Below are 19,070 nucleotides of genomic sequence, written 5' to 3' on the forward strand. Positions count from 1 at the left end.
TGTTCATTTGCTTGTCTTCTATTTCAGCTTGTGGTGGGACCTACAATAAATCCTACGGGGTCATTAGCAGTCCTTCCTTCTACTCCAGATACCCCAACAACGTCTACTGTGTTTACAGCATTGGCGTTAGCAGCAACAAAGTGATTCTGCTTAGGTATGTGAGACAGATTTGCCTTGAGAAAATCCTTTCGCCTTTGCTCACAGAAAAGCTACCTTACTGATGGGGCATATGAGTTCTCATAGTGGCTTTGCTGGAATCTGAAGAAAGGCAGAGGGATCCCATATGGCAGGAAAGCCTACAAGGTAGTCCTCTGGTCCTCTGCCTAATCCAGAGGGGACTGGGGTTAAAAAGGGAGCTTGGCCAGGTAAAACACTACTTGTAATTTCTTAACAGTTTGGCATAGCTTCCTATAATGGTTGTCAACTGAAAAGCACTCCTTAACATCAAAGAGGGTACAAAGGACTAGGAAAAATTGTTGCTATTTGTTCAACATTTATTATATATACACAAGAAGCTTTGCTCAACTCTTTCCTCAGATGTTTTATTGTGCTGTTAAAACCATCATGATAAATACGCAAGCATACTTATATGTGTGTCTTAAAAAGGTCACACAGCTTCCCCAAAGTAGCACATATTTAAATAAAGAGTGAAAATTTGGCTCCGTGTCTGGTGTCCTCCCAAAGCCATGTCCTGAGTAATTCTACTGCCTTTTGTCTCTTAAAGATAAACTTTATCCCATAAAATTTGTTTTTATTTGTGAATCAAAGCAACTCCAAGCTGTTGCTTAATGTGATATATTACAACACTAGTAAGTTATCTTTGATTCTCCTTATTCCAAGTGAGACTGGTTTCAGAAGGATGCAGCCTCCATTGTCCAGAGGGATAACGTGCTAGGCTTCTTTCTTCTGGGTGGTTGATGTCTAGCTCTTCAATTTCACTGAAAGCTGAAATTTTCAGCATGAGGTAGGAATCTGAAAGTTAGACTAGTTGCTGGGCAATACAGAGTTTCACACATAGAAGCTCGACAAGCCGGGACAATGCTTACTCATCTGTCCCCGATTTGTCACTGATAGGTTCTTTCCTGATGATTATGAACTCCGAAGCTTACTTTTAGCATCTTGTATGTCTGTTGGGTCCATGAAATGTAAGGCATGACTCATCAGATTGATTTAGCTCCACGAAAAGAAAGCGGTTTATAGGTGGGGACCGTGAAAGAAACTACATGTCAATCTCACCTGAGATTATTTGTGAAGAAAATGTGCCCTAGGGATAAAGGTCCTGCAAGTTTTAGGATTAAAGGAACACAAGCTGCCAGACTACTATGAAGAAGATGCCGGAGAAGGGATTGCTCACCCCAGAATGGCAGATCAAGTACAGCTTGTCTAGGCTGCTTGTGCTAGTGTGTGTTTCTTACATGTACAGGATGCACAGGCTGCTATAACAACGTGCAGATAAATGACTTAGATGCAACAAAATTCTCATAGTGGAGTCTGGGAGGCTCAAGACAGGCAGTTTCAGCATCAGATGGTCTAATCTACTTCCTGGTTCACAGAAGGCAATCCCTCCTAGCTCTGCCAGACTCGTCCTTCAGCATTGGAGGGTTGGGGGCAGCATTCTCAGAACTCGTTCATAAACACACCAATTCCAGTCACAAAGACTGAACCCTCATAACCCAGTCTCCTCCAGGAGCCCCTACTTCACAACACTGCCAGCCTAGAGTTAAGATTTCATTTCAGCATAGGAATTTGGAGGAGAAACATCCAGATCATCGTTTACAGAGACATGACATGTATATAAAACATCCGTACACACAGGTTTTCATTTCCTCCCTGACCCTGGAGATCCATGGTCACAGGTTTTTTTTTTTTTGCATTTTTTGAAAATTATTTACAGTGTACATCTAGTAGTTTTAATTCTATGAAACAGATACTGCTACAGAGATTGCGAAGGTGTATATACTAGTAAAACAATATATACACAGGCTTTGAAAACATGTTGGACACACATGGAAAAATAGACTTTTCTAAGAGTTTTCTGTGCTTTTTGGGATAGAAAGTCAAAACAGATTTGGGTGCCCCTGAAAACTCAGATTTTGTCATTCTTTTTACATTTTTCTTTTGTAAAAATAAATGTGTTGTCTATACATACACAATAAAATCAAATATATAAAAAATAACAATTAAAAACAAAAATGTCATTGGAAATGGTCTTTCTCTTGTCCTACAATAATATTCTCTAAAGAAAACAGTAAATATTACATTTGATAAAAGGGATCAGGATTTTTTTTGGTCTGGACCTTCATCATCAGTTTGAAAACGCTTATCTGACTAGCCAAAACTCTTTAGGAAAAGACTTAGGGTTATTTTAATGCTCATAAAAAGGAAATATTTAGCTATTTGATATTTCAGAATTATTTCATATTGTCATATGTTCATTAAATCTGCTAACAGAAATTATTAAGAAAGCAGAACTAAGACTACCATATGGTTCAAAGATAAAGGCACATATGAAGTCTTCCCTTTTTGGGTATCTAGGAATCATTTTTAAAGCACTTAGGAGGCAGAGGCAGGTTGATCTCTGTGAGTTCAAAACCAACCTGGCCTACATCAGGAGTCCCAGGACCCTGTCTCACAAACAAAGCAAAACCAAAACCAAACAAACAAACAAAAATGTCGAAGCACAGGCCTAGAATAAAATACTAACTAAGGCCATCAGAGGAAAAGTCAGGATAGATTCGTCAGGAACGTTGGATGTGGTAGCAAGCAGCCAAGGCACACTGGTTTAGCACGTTACTTCTCTTTGGTATGACTGGTTTCGGTGTGGCTGACAAGACGCTTGGCCGACTGTGCTCACTCAGTGTCCAGGGCAGATGGGAATTTCACTCATCTGCTTGCTCCTGTGAGTCTCTGTATATCAAAACAAGCAGGGCCTTACCCTCTGCTAGCATTCCTGTAGCCTGGGTACATTCTATGGCCACACCGGACTTTGGTGTGTGCACATACAGTTATCCCTACCCTGTGCTCGGAAGGCAGGGCAGCGGTTGTGCCGGGAGCCTCCAGTGATCCACTCAAGGAGCTATGTGTGAATTTCTTGTTAGATCAGGCCAGTGACATAACAGAATTTAGTTCATTCCTTGTCACCTCTGCTGCATATTTTTCAAACCAAATTATTCCATGTTCTTGTTTTATAAAACCACAATTTAATTTTACTGAGGACCTGCTGTATACCAGATGCCGTAATTTGACTGTATCACATTGTTGCATTGGTGTTTCTATAAACTTCATTTTAGAAGAAGGAAACAAGAGGCTGGAAGAACCACAATCGAGTTATATAAACCAGAATTTCTTTCATTTGTCTCAGCATTCGTTACATAAATAATGAGACAGCAGTGCCACTTACCAAATAACTCAAGCAAAATCAAAGAGGAAGCGTATAGCTTAGGTGAAACTCAAAAAACCTTGCATGTTTTTAGGGTGATAACATAGGCCAGCTTGTCAACATTCAATTTTAGGAGCTATAGAAAGGCAATGGCAAAAAATGCTGGAAGGAGTCGTGTTCCTAGTAACTTGCCCTTGTTTAAGGAGTAACACCCTGTCCATAATTATGCAAGCAACTCTAGTTAAATGCTATAGAGCATATCAAAAAAGCACATGGAAGTAGTGAGATGATAGTTAGAAACAGGAAGGAAGTCAGTTGGAGAGAGGTGGTTGAGAGAATAATGGGGAGATATGATCAAAGTGTATTATGTATGTAAGGATCGTCAAAGAATAAAAGATTATCTAAAAATTGACCTCATTTGAACCTAGGTCTAGATTGTCTTAAAATGCAGAATTGTATTTTTATTCATCTTTACATCCTCAGGTCCCATTACAGTTATTGGTATATTACAGTTATCCAACAAATATTGACTTCATATTTGAATACACCTTGTTTATAAGATTTCTTTCCAAGTGAAGCTTGAATGCTATGTTGTCAGTCTTTTTTTGTTTTTATTTAATTTTATAAGAACTACAGGTACAATTTAATGGGCACACAAAAGAGGACATGAGAAATAACCGTGTGTACTTCACAGGTTCAGTAATTTTGAAGTGGCTCCCTCCCCGCTTTGCGACAATGACTACCTGACGGTTTTCGACGGTCCTAGCATTGGAAATAGGTCCTTTGGAAAATTCTGTGGTTCCACCATTCCACGGGATCTGAAGAGCACCAGTAACAGCCTGACCCTGCTATTCAAGACGGATTCTTCTCAAACAGCAAGGGGCTGGAAAATAAGTTTTAGGGAAACACTAGGTGAGCATTTGAGACATGAAAGTCTTTTTCTTGTTACTTCTACATTTCTTCTTTGTTTAATTTTTTTTCTCCCAGTTAATCCCAGCTGATTTTCATTTAAACACAGAAGAAGCCCAGCTAGAAGGCCTCACTGACAATGGCTGCTTTACTCCTAGAGCGGTGAGGAGTCTTGAGAGTGTATGGAATGATCTGGTGACTAGAAAAAAAGGAATGCTTCAAGAACCTAACAACCTAAGGAAGGGAAGAGGAGCTTAGGACAAAAGTCCTCTTGGGAAATGGTCGAGGGTCTAACGGGCACAAGTGGGAATGTAGGTAAAGAAATAATCGAAATACTAAAGGTCTTTAGAAGGCCAAATGCATCAGAAATGTAGCATTTGGAGCTTGATGGGACCTTACGAGGGAATGCAAGTTGAAGACGCGGTCTTAAGGGCAACTCATTGGATGATAATGTCATGTAAGTCTACTCAGGTGGTACCTAAGTCTATTCTTAGTCATGAAGAATGCTGTATTCAGTTTGCCATATTTGGGGCTGGTGGGCTTGTCAGGTACTTAAGTGAAAATATTTAAGAGATGGTTGAAAAGATATTTGGGATGGAGAGGGTGGTCTCAGAGTCATTGTGAGGTAGCAGGGTGGCTAAGGGTGAGGATAAACTGAAAACAAAAGCCCAGTTTATTGCCACTGTATATGAAAGATAATTATCTGCCTAAAATTAGCACAGGAATGCCAGCTTTTTAAAATAGCCAGTTCTCTGCTTATACTAATTGCATAAGTGTCCAATTTTTACTGGACTCTGGGAAATATTTTGAATTTTTTCCTTGAATATTGATGTAACCAATGGTCTGAGATCTAACCAATCCTCAAGAAAATCCCATTCTCTGAGAAGATTAAAATAACAGAAGGACTTTCTTACAATAAATCATCTGGGCTCTTTTCCCAGGGTTTTCTCTTTGCCCATGGCCGATTTCACCTCCATCTCCGTGACACAAAAACAGAGCTTAACTTCATTACATTTTCTATGTCACACTTTTCTGAATTTGGGTTTTTATTTATTTATGTGTGTCTATATGCATGTGTCTGCATGAGTATACATGCACATGTGTGTGCAGATGTCCTCGGAGACCAGAAAAAGGTACTCGGAGCTGCAGTTATGGGTGTCTGTGAGCTGCACCTTGTGGGTGCTGTCATGCAAACTCTGGTTCTCAGGTGCTTATGACCGAGCAGCAAGAGATCTTGACTACTGAGCCATCTCCCCAGCCCCAATAATGCTTTCCAGGAGGGGATTGATCAGACAGACGCTGATGTTTTTTAAGCTCCTCATAAAGAGTAGACATTGCGATACTTGTATCAGAAAGGCGCTTTTCTGCTTACTCTTTTCAGCTTTCATAACAATAACTTGAAAGCAAGACTCACAAGACACAGACTATGGCCTTCCTAGAATAATATAGGTGGAGTAGTATGTAAAACACTATAGACTATTTGAAAGGAAAAACCCACTTTCCTTTAGATATTTTAAGTGTGCATGAAGGATCTCACGTATTGGGATGCCCCTGTGCCTCATGTGAAACTTTTACCACTTTCCCGTCTGTATAAATGTTATTGTTCACTTGAAGACATTCAAGCAATAATTTAATTATTAATTGCACTTTTCAGTGAGAATTTGAGTATTGTAATTTTTAATTGGGTTTTACAAAGCTTTCTAGCTCACACAACTATGTGTCCTGGCCAGTCTAAATAAAGTTACAGTTTTGTTGATCATTTGCATGGAATAACAAATGTCATTGCAGTTCTAGGGTTTCCAGAATCTATTTATTACAAACTTCGCAAAAAAAATAAAAAGTGCAAAGTCAGCCTCAGCTAGTCTCCTCCACCTTCCTCTTCCACTTCATCCAGTTAAACCATCCCGTCTTTTCTATAAGGAGACAGACTGTGGACCAGACTGGCTGCTCACTTCTCAGGCTATCCATCTGCCTGGAAAACAACCCCTTCCCTGGTAAATACCTCATGTAAAGAGGAGACCACTGTAGCCCTTGACATTTCTGTTTAGTTTTATCTCAACTAGATCGCTAAGTGCAGCTTTCACAGCTTTGCTGTTTAGATTACACAGTGGACGATAATTTATGCACATCTGCTTTGACTTTTCGTAATTCAGTAAGATCAGCTTCTGTGCTTATGTGACGGTCAGTGCAGCATCTCCCTGTGCACTTACCACGTTTGTGTCTCTCATTGACTGAGGAAAACTACCCATAGTAAGTAGTTAGTACATCGAGGCTGAAGTTGTTTCTCCTTCCTTTTCTGGAATTATTGCTCAAGTGTGGTGATAGATGAAGGCAAAGCTGACACCAGGAGCCGGCATCTCACCATGACATAAACTTTTCTTGCATTTCCCATGAGTGTCAACATAACATGGGTAACTGAAAGAAGGGGAGTCAGAGAAATGATTGTGCTGAGCTCCCAGGATTTAGGAAAATGAAATTCTCTAAAAAGATGAGCAGTTTTTTTCCTAGTCCAAGTGTTCATCTTTCTTCAGATCATCAGTGCCTCTGAGATCCCAGCCGTTCTGTGGGTTTAGATGATGTATGTCGGCTCTACAGGGCAGAACTCGCAATGAAAGCGCTCCGCTTTTTCCTAACACTCTCGGCTAGCTTAGTCTTAGTCTCCTCCTTTGCCAAGAGAGCTCACTTCAGCCATGGCCAACTTACACGTGTCAAAAATAAAACACTTCATCTTTGAACATATGTTTTGACAGCTCATGCCTCCATGCTATTCCTTACTCATGCCCAAGTGTCTCGCTGAGTCTGTCATGATGTCATAAGTCTTTCGTGACTACTCCTTATGTTAACACAGATCTTCTAGGTCCAGAGCTAGGTGTGTACTTTCGGTTTCATTGTCATTTTGTTTGTTTTTCTTTCTTTTCTTTAGTAGTCTGTATGTATGTGTGTGTGGTATGCATATAGGATGCAATATCTACATGTGTGTACATATGGAGACCCAAGATGGAGGCAGGACTGTGCTTCAATCACTCTTTACCTTATACATCGAGGCAGGCTCTCTCAATTGACCCATAGCTTTCCAGTGTAGCTAATAAGGCTAACCGACTTGTTTTAGAATCCATCTATCCACGGGCTGTGATTGCAGATGGGCCACCTTGTCAGCCCAGCATCTATATGCAATGCTAGGTGCCCAGCTCCAGGCCTCATGCTTGCAGAGCAAGCATTTTATCCACTCAGCCATCATCCTAGCTCTCATTTCCCCTCGCAAAATGCATTTTGTATCACTTCAGCACAATTCCAATATACAGTACTAAACTTGTCCCAATAAAGATTTTTGGGCATTGGAATCAAGAAAAGCCCAAGAGACAGTTAGGAGTTCCTGCAATCCAGGGAGATAAATCCCTGCCCCTGGAGAAAAAAAGCTACACCAGGGACCTCAGTGACCAGAAACACATCTTTTTTAAAAAAAAAAAAAAGAAAGAAAGAAAGCAAGCATACAGTATCTTTTCTAGAAAACTGACTGCTTATATGCTTTTTAAAAAAATCATTTATTATGTATACAGGAGCATTGCCTGCTCTTCCAAAGGTCCTGAGTTCAATTCACAGCAACCACATGGTGGCTCACAACCATCTGTAATGAGGTCAGAAACACATCTTTAACCTCTCTGCCTCCTGCGGATTGCAGCGAATATGCTGAGAATGGGGACCACTATCTGTCTTCCTTCACCTGACTTATTAGTCATGCAGAGTTGAGTCAGGCAGCATTAAGGGCAAACTCAGGGTGAGAAAAAGGCATGAATACAAAAACACATGTCCGGCAAGGACAGAATGAATCACAGGTTGGTGAAGGCAGGAACATGGCCAAAGGGAAAGAGCTGTGTGCCAGGATTCGGGTACCCGGGATGCAGGTGACTCATCACACTGCCTGCGACGGAGCTTTAGGGAAGCTCTGACCTCTCTATGCTCACTTTTCATCTACTAAAGAAGATTAGCTTGAAATATCATCACTTTCTGTTTTTTAAGAATCTATTAAAGGTAAAGTAGATTAGTTCCTGGAACATATTATAGTTGTCCTAAAGTATATTTTATAACTTAGATCAAATCAGAAGTTAAGTTCTAATTAAATCCTAAGGCAGCGTAGAGGACTCAGACATAAGTATTACTCCATCAATAGTGGCTGTGTGAATGAACTGAAGAATAAATGAATAAATTATGCCTATTTTGAAATTACATTTATGTGTGACTGATATTATATATTATACCTATTTACTCTCAAAATTGATTCACGATACATAGAGTTAAGCTATTTTACAGGAACGAGAAGGGAATACCTTTCATCCAGTTCTGGAGATACTGGATCTGACTCAATACTGGGTGAAATGAGCTTGGTCTCTGGACCTATTGTTATTATACTCTTGGAAAACATCTCTCAAATGTGTTAAAAGAGCAGACAGTGGGAGAGGTAGAAAGAAGGTGAGAGAATAAAAAATTTATGACTTCTAAAAGGGGTTATGAAAAACAGAGGTTGTAGAGTGTTAGAGATCATAGGAATGAAAAATAAGATCTCAGCAAATGGCAAGACTCTCAAATGCACACTTGAGAATTCTACTTCTAGTTATATTTAGCCTTCCCAATTGTGGTGTCAAGTTTAAACTCCAAGAAGCTCCCTGAAATTGTGTAGCCCGACAATAAAAGAATGCACTTTCAAATATCCACTGACATTGAAATCATGTGTGTGTGTGCTTCTCTAGGCGCCTCTGAGCAGCTGGAGACAGGCTGCTGCCGCCCTGACTTCTAGAAGTGCAGCTGCAGTCAGATAGCTGGGTTATCTGTTGAATAATTTGATAAATCACTACTCACAACTCTCCAGGAAATAATGGTGGGGTATGACTTGAAAGCAACCAGGGGATGCTATTTGTCTGGTTTCCTAATGTCATTTGCTTCCCTTTTATGAAGCCTGAGAATGAGAACAGCTGAAACTGTAACCCATTTAAAGAAAACTAGACTAAGCTCATTTCTGCCCCTTGCAAGCCTGCCTGCTTTCACTGTTGATTACTTGTCCCCTGAGGATGAGACTAAACACAAGGTTATTTGCAGCTTATTCCTTGGAGACTCACTGAAAGAATATTTGCTTAGCTTAGAATGCATGGGTGGAATAAAGAAAGCAGCCATTGCATAGCTTATCAACACCTTGTAGGCGGCAGGATCCAGCAACGAAAGATCTTAATGAACTCATCCACAATCAAGTATCCCCCCGCCTTGTCCCCTGAATGTCTACATTTGCCCCCAGTCTGGAAGGATAGGGTTTCCTGTCCTCAAGCAAATAAGCCAGATGGCTTTTTAGAGACCAAGCTGTGTTCATCATCTCATTTGATTGTATCTGCTTTAAAATCATAGGATGCCAGTTCTGAATAGAACATTGAGGTTTTACTATTACTATATAATACTACCACATAGAATAGTTATATATTTGTATATGGCATATTTATAACATAAATAGTATTTAACCTTTATATATTTCCATTCATAGTTGCATTTTATATAATCTACGTTATAAATGTAACATTTAAATACACATGACTTATTTAAGATTTATATAAAGAACAAACTTATACTTTAAATATAGCAATTTATTATATAATTGTAAATATGGCAAGTCTATGTATTTTGTAATATATATATATATATATATAGATAGATAGATATATGTTGTAAAAGCCACGTTTTTGGTGTTGATAGGAAAAATGTCTCATTTGTCCTACTGGCTTTGCATGGCATAAAGGGTGAACCCCTAGCATGGTTAAGTACAGATATAGGGAATATATATATATATATATATATGTATATATAGATATATATATAGTGATAAAGGATAATAAACCTGTATGACAAAAATTAGTAGCTTCTAATTATGGACTCCAATTAGTAACATTTCTTAACCCCAAGGTTCTGAAAAAAATGAAGGAATTTAAATATTTTATTCTGATGCTATAACCCTGATTGGTACACTTGTCAAATAGTCAAGTTTAAAAGTGGGGAAACTAAGTCACAAGGGAATTAAGTGACTTATCAAAGACACTTAGCAAGTTCTGAAAGGAGAGGAATTGATCTCTGTCACTATCAAGTAGCACAACACCAGGGCAGTGAAAGTTAAAAGTATCAACTATATACTTAGTACAAGATAACACATTAATGAAAACAAAAATTCCATTTCCCTATTTAAACTATTATTATGAAATTATTGGTCATTGGATTGTATTTTATGAATTTCACCTCTTATATCATCACCTATTTATGACATCTAAGCAATATATGACTGTTAACTTTGCTTTTCTTTAAACAGAATATTTTCCTTTTTAAAAAATTTCCACTTAATAATTGTCAATATTCAGTAAAATCATATTCCATTTAAGTAGGAAGTATGCTCATTAGTATGTACTGAATTCTACAAGTTAACGAATGTATTCTACCTACGGAATATTCTATCTACTGAGCCCCAATGCTCAGAGATAAAATCCCTTAAGTACTACTATGAGACTACCCGTTAGGCTGACTTATATAGTCTTTATTTTGTATCTTTTGATGACATTTCTACTGCGGTCCTGCTGAAATATGTTGTAAGATTTGGCATGAAAGTTAGAAAAGTTGGCTTTGAAAATAGGCTAACACTTAAGGCTAAAAAGTCATTTCACTGATATACATGTATATGTACGTGTATGTACATATGCATATACATGTATTTTTATAATAAGGCAACAATTTTATAAATCAAGAAATACATTTAATTATAAAACTTTTCTAAACCTGTACTAGAAAGCAGAGATCTATCTAATAACTATTTGTGTTCTATGTATTCCTTCTTTTCTTTTTACAATATTTTCTTGCTACTTATTTTGTAGGCAGTGATTTCAAGGATACAATGGTGAGTTTAGCAAGCCTTTACTTGATAAACTCAAACAGAAATTATCAACGCCTTGTAAACTCAGTGTGATAACTCTGCCTGTGAAAATGGCAGCCCTGAATTGTATGTCAGCTTTGGAGTATCAGAGTCAGCTTATAATTTTAACAAGTTCGGCCTTGGACAATGTGTTTAACTACTCTGTCTTGGCTTTCTAATTTATAAAGTGGTCACACTCCTCATTAGGGTTGTAGCATTGATTAAATCAGAATCCCCCATACTCATTTGACAAGCCAGGAATACCCAGCTCTAACTAGTAGGTTTATCTTGGGAGGTTGAGAAAGGCACTCACTGGGATCCACACATCCTATAAAGAACAATCATGCCTAAAGCCACTGTATCCTCCTGGAATATTAACTTGTTTCATTATGCAATAACTTTTGAAAGCATCTTAATAATTATATCCATTTTTCCAGATTTAGAATAATATTTATAGCTTTCTTTTGGATCCAAAAGGCATTTGGTTAAGAACTCTAATTATGTATGAGTATATATATTTGCATGGCGTATTTGTTGACCTTTTTACTTCCAACCTTGCTCTATCCTGAAGAGTATATTTGCTGTTTGACTTTTTCTGTAAATTTCCCATTGGGGAATTTAACATCTAACATGTTTGTGTGCAGTGAAATTACATATCAGATTACACTCAACCTTTGTGCACTTTTCTGCTTTTCCTGTTTCATCGCATGTTCCCTCAACCATCCTTTCTTGTTTTCAACCTTATTTATTGCATTTTATTTTTCACTTGTGTGAGTGTATATGTTTGGGGATAGAGTGTCACAATGAATGTCATAGGACATCAGAGGAGAACTTTACAGGAATTCTCCCGGTGTGTGGGTCCTGGTGATTGAACCCCAGTCTTCAGGCTTGGTGGCAGGCATAGCTCCTTTCCTTTGCTTCTTTTTATCACACTTCTTCTGTTATTGCAGACATGATCTGTTATTATTTTAGCCTTTACCATATAGATTACATTACCTATCTGTTGCTTTACTGCCCTTAAACTGGTCTAGCACCTACAGACCAAGAACAGCTCGTACAAATTTATCTTCACGCGTAAAGCGAGAAATGAACAACAGCAGGTGCTTCATTTTTCCCACCAAGCCCCCTTTGCATATGGGTCTAAGTCTACAGAGGAATCAGCAAGATCCAGGATCAGTGAGAGACTCTATCTCAAAATCTAACATGAAGAACATTACAAAAGACACTGAACATTTGCCTCTGGCCTCCAGGAGCATGGACAAACACACACACACACACGCACACACACACACGCACACTCAATTTTTTAAAAGTTTGCTAATAGGTATAAGTTGTTCTTTATCAAACTGAGAAATTTCGCTTCTAATCCTAGTTTTCTGTGAGTTTTTAATCGTGACATTGTGCAGTATCCAAAGAAATCCTTTTAGAGAAATAAGCACAGCCATCAGAAACCTCGTTGAGCCGGGCGGTGGTGGCGCACGCCTTTAATCCCAGCACTCGGGAGGCAGAGGCAGGCGGATCTCTGTGAGTTCGAGGCCAGCCTGGTCTACAAGAGCTAGTTCCAGGACAGGCTCTAAAAAAGCTGCAGAGAAACCCTGTCTCGAAAAACCAAAAAAAAAAAAAAGAAACCTCGTTGAATTCTCAAGTGAGTTCACAACCCTGGATCAGTCGATACTGCAGCTATGAAGGTCACAGTGAGTTTTACTGCAAACTCGGATTATGAAGCTCAAGCCCCCGTTGGTGACGAGAAGCCACCATGGCATGCTCTGTCTCGCTGGGGTACCAGTTTTTAGATGCATTTGGTGTGAGGCTTCCATAGCTGTTTGACCACTACCTCCAGGCACAGATGGCACTGGGCAGCAGGAATATGCTGAAGTCAGGGTGATCATCATCTGAAATGCAGCAGGTCACTAACCTCTTGAGCAGTAAGAGTCCAGAGACAGGGAGATAGCATCCCAAAGACCTCAGGAAAATGTCAGTCATAAAAATGTCAGTCCTTAAAATAACTCCTTAATAAGTCGTCTCCCTCCACTAAGATGTTTCTCCTAGATAGGGCAGCTATTTCTTCTCTTATCAGGCTGATGCTGCCTTGTGCTTCACCTGAAGTTTAATCATTCAGGATTTAGTTACTGACTTAATTAAGTAGATCTGGCTGGAATCTCTCTGCTGAATTGGGTTTATAACTCCAGCAGTGTCCCTCCCCCCAAACATTTTCTTTCTCTGAAGAAATAGCTCTTTTGAGTTAAATGTTTCCAGTTTACAGATGAGTGCCATAGCAACTTTTGTTCTTGGGTACAGGGTGTGCCATCAAAGTGGCTCGGACAGAGTACGACTGGCAATAGCAGGCGCTGGTGGGTAAGCACTTTCTAAATGGCAGAAACGATGATGGATGGGAGACATCTAAGCAGAACAATGTTAGGATGTCTTTATCACAAGACAAGGAACTTCAAAATACCAATACAGACATTTTAATATGTGGGGACTCTTCCATAGTCACAGATCCTATTATGTTATGTTTCTATAGATATTTGGACACAGCAATGTGACCATAGCAGTTTTTGACACTGCATTCTCATTTTGTGAGGATTCTGTTTACATTCTCCCAAAGCCAAGCACGCGCGTATTCCCATCTACCTTAGGAGAATCTAAAGCATGGAGAAGCTGCACTATGGTTAAATACTAAAATGCAGCATTTTATACAATTATCATTTCCAGAACACTACAAACTGCTATCCACCGTATAATATCATTTTTTCTTTCAGTTACTTGGTGATTTTGGTCAGGGTTATCTGACTGGTACTATTGTTTAATATTAAGTAATGTTAGCTTTCATCTTATTTGTTCTTTGTATTTTATGAATTCTGTGCTCTACAATAGCTTGATGATTCAAACAAGTTCTCTGTGTGTACGTGTGTGTATGTGTATATGTATATGCATGCATGTGTGTATGTTTGTATGCATGCATGTGTGTATGTGTGTATGCATACATGTGTGTATGTGTGTATATGTGTTTGCTGTTACTACAGTGATACTGTGTAGTTAGCTATCCAGATATCAGTTGCCTATAACTAAAGCAATTACTTTTTATCATTTATGGGTGTGCAGAGTCAGGCATGTCTACCTCATGGCACTACTTTTATCAGTAGCGGTATCTCTGCTCCCGAGTAGTCAGTGTGTGTAATGCCACTCACTGAGTGAGAAGAATCTCTCATCATTCTTTCCTTATTAACCTCGTTGGCAATAACTAACATGCTAATAGTGATAAAATCTATAGGTTGACTTTGTGAAAGTAGCATTTTGTTTCTGAAGCTGATATATTAATGGAGTAATATATAATAAGTTTCAACTCTCCACTGCCTCTTGCCAATCTAGATTGTATAGAGCAGCAGCTGTCTCACGGCTGGCGTCCCCTCCTCTAGTCAACGTCTCCTTAATGTAAGATGCTACTACCCGATCAAATGATCCGACTACTTCCCTGATCAGAAGCCTTTCAAGGAGCTGTAGATGGCTGAGAGGTTTAGTGATTACCACTTATCTAGAGGATTCAAGTTCATTCACAACACCCAGAGAGCGGCTCACAGAGCCAATATCTCCAGCTTCAAGAAATCCAACTATGCTTTCCTCCTGTGGCCTTGACAGGCTCTCAAAGGCAGATGGTATTCTCTCACACATACAATAAGTAAGAATAAAAGCAAATCTTACATTAAAAGGCTTCCAAGTGGATCCCCACCATCCACAGGATAGAATCAAAGGCTTTCCATGCCCTAGTCTTGAGCCTTGGGATGAACCTTCATCTGCTGCGTGGTTTCAGAACGGTTTTGTGCCTTCCTACACATACTGTTCATTTAGTATTGGATGATGAGCGTCTTTCAGCCCAGAGCAAATGATTCCAGTCCTATTTCGGCGTGTTCTTATTCTGTGCATCCTTAAGGCCTGAGTTGAATAGTGCACTGGAGCATTCTCTGTCCTCACAGTAACTGTTGATGACGTCTTACAAAATTAATCTTCTTCCTTTCCCTTTTAGGGCATCTACCATTCCTCTCACTGTATCATAATTATCATAATTAGTTATATGTTATTACTTCTAATGGGCTTTAATCTTAAGAGTACTTCCTCGAATATTAAGGAAATATTAAATAACCATGCATTTTCCATTTCATTAATAATGTAAGTGTTCCTCCGTGCTGTGCAAGCCAGTAAGTTTAACTGGTCTCTTTATGTAACAGCCCACAACCGAATAAAAGCTGTCCAAGATCCAGTTTTTTCTGTGTTTTGCAGGCATGTTTCATGAGCTGACCACCAACAGCACACAGGTGGTTACGTGCAGTGCTATATTTCAGATTCATTTTGACCTGTATACTAGAGTGGCCATATTAGGGATTGGGTCTTTGGAAACATTTCAACTCCAGGGAATTCCCAACTGTGAAAACACTCTCCAGGTTTCTCTGGCGCAGAAGCTGTGGACAGGGCAGCCTGGCTTGCAAGGCACGCACCTGTGCTGAAAGTCCCTCTTCACAGCCGCTCTACTTTGTGGCTGATGTCGAGGAGGGCTACCATTCTTTCTATCGCTCTTCAAGTCCAAAAGCATCGTAAGGCCCCTAATGTGGCAGTTAATGTTTTCACTAATGTAGGTAAACAGCTGGAATGAGATAAATAGAAGGCAGGTGACAAAGAAAGTTAACTGTGTTTATGTTTAGTGCAAGTGGTAGGACATTAATTCGAACGCTAATTTAATGTTATTTTTATGTGACTACTTTGAGCTTAATTCTTTAGAAATTGTCAGTAAGTTTTTCCTCATTTTATGTTCTCCCTGTGTCATCTCTGATATCCCCGCTAGGCTACGGAATACGCAGAACCTAAATCCAGAGGATTTTGTTTCTATTCTTTCCCACAGTGGACATATAGGCATCGTTAGAGCATTCTGTCTTCTGTAATTTGCTTGTGCAGTTCTAACTGTTGAATTTCAATGTAGACAATTTTTCTTTAATGAAGTTCTTCTGTTCTTCAGTCTCTGCAGGACTTGGTTTCGGGAGGTAGTTTAATGTAAGCTAGACCACAGAGCAAGCTGCCTCCTCTCGGCCTCTTTCTGTCAGACTAGATAAATGAAAACCTGGTTGGGAGGGAATTTTCTTAGAGGTATTGGGCAAATCTTCATAAATTCAATTTTCAGTTTTGGCAGCGTTCACAAAAGTAGAACTCGAAAGTCAGGCAAGTGAACACTTCCACCGGCTTATTATGCAAAATACTCAGTTTGCACAAAACTGGCTTCTTCAAGGTAGGAAAAAGTATGAACAAATTGCATGAATAGTTCCAAAGAGGCACATGCGTGCACCTCTACATGACTGCTCATTCTCAGGGATTTGTACATGCCAAAAAGGAGGCGACGCCAGTGGGTGCTGGAGATAAAAAGAGAATCCGTGTTTTAGTTAGGGTTTCTAGTGAGAAACCATTACCATGGCAACTCTTACAAAGGGAAACATTTAATGGGGTGGCTCACACTTTCAGAAGTTTAGTCCATTGCCATGGTGTGACATGGTGATACGTAGGCGGACAGGTAGCCGGAGAAGTAGCTGAGCATCCTACATCTTGGTTTGTAGGCAACAGGAAGTTGTAGGCCTCAAAGTCTGCCTCCACAGTGACACACTTCCTCTAACAAGGCCACACCTCCTAAAAGTGTTACTCCCTTTGGGGGCCATTTTCTTTCAAACAACCACAATAAGCCAGGAGCCAAGAATATTTGAGAAACACACGTACTTGCCTGTCCAGGTCCGGATAATGTTTGCAAATCGTAGCAGAGAATGTAGCTTCCCCTTTTCGAAACCCTTCTGTGCAGAAGCTGAGGTCATTTTGTTCATTTGCACGGGATGCATCTTTGTTTTCGCAGGACCACTGCAAGGCTGTGGCGGATACCTGACAGAGGACAACGGCACCTTTGTCTCTCCGGACTCGGATGCAGATGGAAAGTATGACCGGGAGCTAAACTGCATCTGGTCCATAATTGCACCCGAAAACAAGCTCATTGCACTCACCTTCAGTAAGTTCTCTCTGGAGAGAGGGGCAGCAGATGGGAGATGCTACTATGATTACGTGCAGGTAAGACGGCTACAGGGCAAGAGTCTGCTCTAAAGCAGGGTGTTCCTGCTGCGCATCTAGAGACTTCAGAATGGGAGCACTGCTGCTCTCAGTGGCTTCAGTGTATATACAGATGTTAGTTTCCTGTTCAAGTTCATGTCTGTTATCATGACTTCTAGCATTCAAGATTCAGCTCTGTATTGTTTAGTGTCTATGGGGAAGATTGAACATATCGAGTGAAATACTCAAAAGAACTTGGCAATCCTAATATAACTGACACCTGAAGTCAAAAAGACACACCCCTTATTTGGTCTGTTTTGTCTATGTATGCAGATGGCATCCAAAGCTTCCTAAAAAGTTCAAAGAATCACACTTCCTTAGACAACATGAAGCTAGACAGCCATGTTCCCCTTCTGTTCTAGGACTGGTACCCAGGGCTACAGCGGGAGCATGGAGGATGAAGGAGCAGATGAGGAGGGAAAGTGTGTGACAGGTGGTCACAGTGCAGTGCATTGAAGTCAAGGGAAAATGCTTGTCCAAGTGGCATGTGGGTGGACAGAGCTACCAAGTGTCAGGTCATAGGCCAAGTAAGGCTGTAATGAAGAAAGTCATTCCGCCGGATGAGAACCATTGTAATAAGACATTGGGATAGAAGCCAGTAGCCTCAAGGGAGTTTATGAGAAACTAGAGAGAACAAAGTGTGGGATGCTGTGTGTCAGTTCAATTCAATCCTTTTCTAAAATGAGACCCAAGTAGCCAGAACAGCTTAAGATGTTATTTAAAACCGGCTTCCCTAGGTTACTGAAGAGTAATAGGATTTGAAGACAGAGAGTAGGTTGACTCAAACCTAGTTTTGTTACCAGACTAAATTCTTAGTCAACCTGACTCCTTATCACTTTATTTGATTTAAAATAATCATACAACAACAGCTACTTTGCAAGAATATTTTGAGAATAAAAACAGTGTGTATTAGGGTGCACATTGTGTCATATAATAATTCATTAATCAATTTACTTCCATCCCCCCCAAGTATGAATTTCCTTTTCTTAAAAATGCCCAAAATAAGGGCGGGCAAGATGCTTCAGCAGGTGAAAGCACTTGCTTCATCAGCCTGAACCCATAGTGAAAAGTGGCCCTTGGCATGCTGTGGCCTGCACACACCTATGCTTGTATACATACATCACACACACACACACACACACACACACAGAGAGAGAGAGAGAGAGAGAGAGAGAGAGAGAGACCAGAGAGACAGAGAGACAGAGACAGAGAGAGAGATGCACACACATACACTATAATTAATGAATATATTCATCCAAAGAGTAGAAACTTAACTCATGTGAGATATTGTAGGTCCTGCAAGGAGGTAAATTGATTTCTGTGAGTGTGATTTGGTGATAATGTAAGAACTTGTGACCATTGAATTTCCGAAAGTCATTTTGACAGAAATAGCAGCATCGAAAGGAATTGTTTTTTGCTAGTTTCAAAATGAAATCTTAAGTCGTTTATTATTTATTTATTACAATAAGTTCTCTTTAGGGATATTCTTCTTTCCCATTTCTGGAGAGCAGTTTTACCCACTGACAGCTTTCCCAGTAACTGACAGACGGAAGGAAAGCACTGGGAATGTGAAACTTTGATATGTCTGCATTAGAGAGCTAGGTCTGTGGGGGAAAAAAAGGAACAGTTCATTCCAGTGCAGGCTTTGAGATCATATCCTGTCATGGTGGAGAAGCCATGGCAACAGGAACGTGAGGCAGCCAATCACATTAATGTTGC

General features: G+C 39.7%; 1 protein-coding gene across 1 annotated transcript in view; it reads left to right on the forward strand.

The window, feature by feature from the left end:
• The window catches only part of Cubn (cubilin), a 203,715-nt gene that overhangs the window by 170,504 nt on the left and 14,141 nt on the right, over nucleotides 1-19,070 (forward strand). The window contains 3 exon segments of the mRNA XM_038333897.1: nucleotides 28-154; nucleotides 4,074-4,291; nucleotides 17,104-17,312. Coding sequence (XP_038189825.1) covers nucleotides 28-154; nucleotides 4,074-4,291; nucleotides 17,104-17,312 — 554 coding nt within the window.

The sequence above is a fragment of the Arvicola amphibius genome, chromosome 6 (genome assembly GCF_903992535.2).
Source record: "Arvicola amphibius chromosome 6, mArvAmp1.2, whole genome shotgun sequence".
Lineage (NCBI taxonomy): Eukaryota > Metazoa > Chordata > Mammalia > Rodentia > Cricetidae > Arvicola > Arvicola amphibius.